A 6,000-nucleotide genomic window follows, 5' to 3' on the forward strand; every position below is an offset into this window, starting at 1 on the left:
TGCCCCCACCCCATGGTCTGAAATCTGTCTCCTTCCCTTCCATCTGTCTCTCCCTTCCCGTCTTGTTTGAAATCTTTCTCCTCTGCTTCCCTTCCCTCCCTCACCTCATGGTCTGGCATCTTTTTCCCTTTCTTTCCTTTCTCCCTCCCAATTGGCTTCATCCTTTACCCCTTCCTCCCTCCCAATTGGATACAATATTGCTCCCCTGGTTCCCCCATGAGATGGATATTTATCTTCTAGGGCAGGCTTCTGCTTCCAATCTGGAGATTGCAGGCTTGCCTTCAGTGGAATGGAACACCGTGCAGACACTTTTTTTTTTGGGGGGGGGGCATGGCCCCTGTTTGAATGCCTATATTTTAGTAGATCCTTGTCTCTTCTCCCTTCCTTTCCACCCTTATGGTGCAGTAACTCCATGTCCCTCCTCTCTCCCCTTCCCCCTTTTGGCCCAGCAGCTTTGTGTTTCCCCTCTCCCTCCCCCTCCCAAAACAAATGCAGTGTCAATGTTCAGCAGGGCATCAGCTCAGTGGGGAGAGCAGCTACACAACTCCCAATGCCCTGCTTTTTCTTGGGTTTTATAGGTAACAAACCCTTCCTCTATCTCTTGCCCATGGATTCAACAACTCTTCCTCCCCTCCTCTCTAGAACCTATTCCTCCTTGCTTTCATGAGTCTATCACCTCTTCCTTATCTTCTCTCAGTGCACCCAGTTCATCAAACCTGAGTTTTTGACCGTACTAACAGTGGTAACACACCTCCTGGGCCAATCTGGATCATTCCCTCTGCAGCATCCCACCCACATGTAGTTATATCAGATGATTGGGACTCAACAAAAGGAAAGATCCAGGTTGGCCCAGGAAGTGTATTACTGCTGCCAGACAAGAATTCAGATTTGGTGGACCTGATGTATTGGCGGGATGGGGGGCGGAATGCAGGAGAGATGCTGGGCCTGTGGTGGGAGGAGATAAGGGAGAGGACTTCTACATTATGTATAATCTTATATCCCACAAAATATTTATGTTTTATGATTAAGGCTTAAATTGGAATAAATATTGTTTTTCTATGTTCCTTTAGGCTACAGAAATAATTAAGACAAAATTCAAAAAACCTATAACGACATCTTCAGACATCAAACTAGAAACAAACATCAGGTAATTAGGATTTTTTTTTTGCTTTTATTCTACTGGCCCTTTTTCTGTCACCTTTGCTTTCGTTTTTAAGTTTTTTTCTCAACGAGCGGCCCAAACACTGCAGCCTTCTCAGAAGTCATGCGAGACTGCTCCAAAACATCTCCTCTGACATGAGCTGCCCAGGTGGAAACAGGAGGTTGTGTCTGATGAGAAGTTTCGGGAAAGCCACACACGACTTGTGAGAAGGCTGAGGTGCCTGACCGCTTGGAGAGAGAAAACTTGATTCTGAAAAGCACCACAAAGGTGACTGGAAGGTAGGGAGATGGCCCGACGAGGGGAAGAGGAGTAGCGCTGAAGAGAAGTGGAAAGAGAGGGGGAGGGGAGAGTGGAGCAGACGCTGCATGGAAGTGGGGAGGAGAGAGAGGGGAGCAAACGCTGGAAGGAAGTGGAGAAAGAGGGGAGCAGTCGCTGAAGGGAAGTGGAAAGAGAGGGAGGAGCAGATGCTGGAAGGAAGTGGGGAGGGAGAGAGGAGAATAGACACTGAAAGGAAGTGGGGAAAAGAGAGAGAGGGGAGCACATACTGGATGGAAGGAGGGGATAGAGAAAAAATAGCACATGCTAGACAAGAGTTAGAAAACAAATTGAGAAAGAAAGCAGAAAAGGAAGGGTAAGGAAAGGGAGAATAGAGAGAGATATACCACAGCATTGGGGAAGAAGACAGATACCAGATCTGAAGAGAGGAAAGGAGGAGGGAGATGCTAAAAACCACCTGGGGAAGGGAATGAGAGATGGAAGGGAAGAAGACAGAGATGCCAGAATATGGGGGGAGTGGAGGAAAGAAGATGGGTGCCAGACCAATGGGGGGGAGGGGTAGAGGGAGAGATGGAAGGGAAAGGTAAACAGCCGCTGGTAGAGGCATAGAAATAGAGCAGATGCCATATGGAAGAGGCAGAGAGAAAGTAGACAGTGGATGGAAGGAAGAGAATGATGAGAAGATGAGGAACTCCCGATGTCCAGGGGAACAGACACCCAGATATACTGGCCTGCAAAAGTCTCCTCTCCGATGTCACTTGGTGAGTAGGGCATCCAGCCAGGTGCATGTAACCACGAGGTCTCCTTCCAAACTCCCGATGTCCAGGGAAGCGGACGCCTAGATATACAGGCCAGCAAAAGACCCCTCTCTGATGTGACTTGATGAGTGGGATGTCTGGCCAGGTGCCTGTAACCATGAGGTCTCCTTCTAAACTTCCTGAAGAAATATTTTTCACTCAAAGAATAGTTAAGCTCTGGAACTCATTGCCAGAAGACGTGGTAACAGCAGTTAGTGCATTTAGTTTTAAAAAACTTTTGGACAAGTTCCTGGAGGAAATGTCCATAGTCTACTATTGAAACCGACATGGGGGAAGCCACTGCTTACCCTAGCAGCGGTAGCATGGAATGCTGCTACTATTTGGGTTTCTGCCGGGGTTTGTGACTTCAGTTGGCCTCTGTGGAAATGGGATAGTGGGCTAGATGGACCATTGGTCTGACCCAGTATATCTAATCTTATGTTCTTATGCAGATGATTTGTCCATGCTTATGATAACATCAAGCACGATGCTTGCATTCCTTTTAATCAAATCTGGGTTTCAAGTATAAAAGATGCTTCTAATGAGTGTTGAAATTCAGGATCTGTTTATTGCATTTCTGACAGGGTCTAAAACTTAATTTCAGCGACATTGATAATGTGTTTTTTTTTTAATTTAGAAAAATACCAAAGAAGCAACCGATTAAAAAAGCAGCATTGAAGAAAGTGATTTAGAAAAATTTTATGGGAGAACTTTGTCTCATGTTTGTTTAGCATGCAGAGGAGATCCACTGAATGTGGGAAGAGCTGTGCATGTTCAGAACTTTACACTAAGGGCTCCTTTTACGAAGGTGCATTAGCGGTTTAACGCGCATAATAGCATGCGCTAAACCGCCGGCCGCGCTAGCCGCTACCGCCTCCTCTTGAGCAGGCGGTAGTTTTCCGGCTAGTGTGGGGGTTAGTACGTGATTAAAAGTCACATGCAATAAAGTCGCTAAGTGGCTTTGTAAAAGGAGCCCTAAGTTCTGAGCTGTGGGAGAACAGATCTGGCCCAACCCCATCTGATGACATCACTCACTTGTATGCCTGACAGCTCTTGCTCTCCCAATAAATAGTCCATATCTATTATGCGAAAACGAAAACTCTGTGGAAATGGTGATGTTCAAGATGCAGGCTTTATTTAAAAATATACAATTTGATAATCCACATAAAACATATCTAGGACCCAAACCGTTGAGAACTGTGGACCCAACACGGTCCGTGTTTCGACAGTGCTGTCTTCCTCAGGTGTGTCTAAAAGTCCTGATATTAAAACATGTGGATTAAAAACTGAAAACAATACTGAGTCGTAACTGAGTTATGACTCAGTATTGTTTTCAGTTTGGGTCCTAGATATGTTTTATGTGGATTATCAAATTGTATATTTTTAAATAAAGCCTGCATCTTGAACATCACCATCTCCACAGAGTTTTTGTTCTTGCTGCATTTTCTGTGGGATTAAGGGTCAGTCTTTTACTTGTTTCCCATATCTATTATCTACATTTTTAGTTAATCAGTTATACCCGTAAACTCTACCTTTGTATGTTACACTGGATTTGATGTTTGTAATAACAAGCCTATTTACATTCCTGCTCTGTTTTCTTATAGGCTAAAAAAGATTGAGAAACTGGAAGTAGATCCTAGCAAGCATTCATTTCCAGATGTGGCCAATATAATCCAGGAAATGAAGTCAGTGAGCTATGGGCCAGTTAAATTACAGCAGCCAAAACTGACAGAAACCAAACATAATGAAGACTTTGACGATAATGCTGATGTTCCACCATTAATTTGAAATATCATGCACAGGAGCAGTTTTGAACACATGTTGATACAAATATGCTCAGGTGCTTTGTACTGTTTATCTGGTAGCCAGTTTCCAAAGGAAAATTATCCACATTGTTTCCCTTTGAAAACTTCCTGCATACATTTCATCTCTTTTCCTGTGAGCAGCAAGATACGAGTAAATGTATTGTGAAAATCAAATATTTTGCATTAATTTTCTTCTCAATCTAAGCATAGGCCATGGAATGCCTCATAATCTTGTTGAAAGTTTGCACAAGTATGCATAAGTGTGCTATACTTTTAGCCAGACTAAGGCTAGTGATGATAAACACCTGTAAATAATTTCTGCTCCCTTAAAACAAAAGTACATCTCCCTCAGGCTTTGATCTGTAAAACATTTTCAAAGTCTCTCCTCAGACATTTATTAAATTTGGGTCTCAAGTATAAAAGATGCTTCTAATGAGTGTTGACATTCAGGATCTGTTTATTGCATTTCTGACAGAGTCTAAAACTTAATTTCAGCGACATTGATAATGTTTTTTTGTGTGGGTTTTTTTTTTTTTTTAGAAAGATGTAAGCCTTCTGACTTCATGATCTTTTTAATATAAATATGAGTCCCCGCCCCAGTTGCCTACCCTCATACAAATTTCCAGTACTTCCAGCTGCCCATTCCAGACTAGCTTCACATGCCAACCCCCACCTATGGTCCCTCTAAGCCAGGGATCTCAAAGTCCCTCCTTGAGGGCCGCCATCCAGTCGGGTTTTCAGGATTTCCCCAATGAATATGCATTGAAAGCAGTGCATGCACATAGATCTCATGCATATTCATTGGGGAAATCCTGAAAACCCGACTGGATGCGGCCCTCAAGAAGGGACTTTGAGACCCCTGCTCTAAGCTGAGGACATGAGCCATCGCTCATACATTCTAGGAACGTTGCTCCTAGAATGTATGATTTGGATAAGCCCGATGCTCTGGACCCAAACACTGCAGGCACCAGTTGTGTGGGTCAGTTAGAGAGATCGGGCGTGCACACCACTGGCACTTCTTGAAACCCGGTTGGGGGGGCATGAAGGGGAACACGGCCTCCGCAAAATCAAACCCGGAGGCCTGTATGATGACAACAGGCCCCGCCGGGGCCGGTTGAAAAAATTAGAGAAAAAAAAGAAATTTTTTTTTTTTTTTTTGTAAAGTAGAAAATAATGAACCCGAAAGGGAAAAACCGAAAAAAGGATCAAAAAATCGCGAGCGGGAAGGCAAAAAGAGAGTTTTCAACAGCCGTTGAAAGCACATGCGTCTTCTTCGCTCCGCGGAAACGAAGAAACTGGGGACCACGCTCTCCTCCGTCGGGCGGGAAGGCACTCGCGCATGCGCGGTGCGGCCAAATAGAACTTTCTAGTTAAAAGTGTCCGTACCGGGGCTCCGTCGGTGACGTCACCCATGCGTTAAGAATATGCTGCCTGCTTGTCCTGGGATAATGTATGATTTGGATAAGGCAGCACTGTGGGGAGTGTGTGTGTGTGTGTGTGAGGGGGTTATTACTTAATCCCTATAGTGGTCAGTTTGCGTACATTTTTAGCACTTAGACGCTCTTAAAATAGGTCTAGCTCAGAACGTCTAAGTTCAACCAGGATGTCCTGGAAACAGTTCAATTATCGCTTTAAGACGTCCAAGTTTAAGCCCGCCCAAAGCCCTCCCAGCACATGCCTCCAACACGCCCCCTTTACTCTTAGACATACATCAGGTAGAAAAGCTCACAAGATTTCCAGAAAGACGGTTTTGGAAATTGGCACTTGGATGTCCTGGTGATTAGGATGTTCATGTCGATTTATGCCATTTTTTGGGATGTCTTAGAGTTTTGAAAATGCCCCTAATTATTAACTTTCCTAAACAGCATTAGTCAATACAAGCAGGGTTAGTCATATTGCATAATAATGAGATGATTTGTTACTTATTCTTATTAAACTGCATTGTTGGAAAATAACACAT

At 44.1% G+C, this 6,000-nt stretch overlaps 1 protein-coding gene across 5 annotated transcripts in view; it reads left to right on the plus strand.

The window, feature by feature from the left end:
* The window catches only part of LRRC6 (leucine rich repeat containing 6), a 74,020-nt gene extending 69,462 nt beyond the window's left edge, over positions 1-4,558 (plus strand). For all 5 annotated transcript variants that reach the window (XM_033933615.1, XM_033933613.1, XM_033933612.1 and 2 more), the window contains 2 exons: positions 1,071-1,147; positions 3,840-4,558. In XM_033933615.1, the coding sequence (XP_033789506.1) occupies positions 1,071-1,147; positions 3,840-4,023 (261 nt within the window). In that variant the 3' untranslated portion in view covers positions 4,024-4,558. The remainder of the gene's footprint in view (positions 1-1,070; positions 1,148-3,839) is intronic.
* The last annotated feature ends 1,442 nt before the right edge of the window (positions 4,559-6,000 follow it).

This window comes from Geotrypetes seraphini, chromosome 2, assembly GCF_902459505.1.
Source record: "Geotrypetes seraphini chromosome 2, aGeoSer1.1, whole genome shotgun sequence".
Taxonomy (NCBI): domain Eukaryota; kingdom Metazoa; phylum Chordata; class Amphibia; order Gymnophiona; family Dermophiidae; genus Geotrypetes; species Geotrypetes seraphini.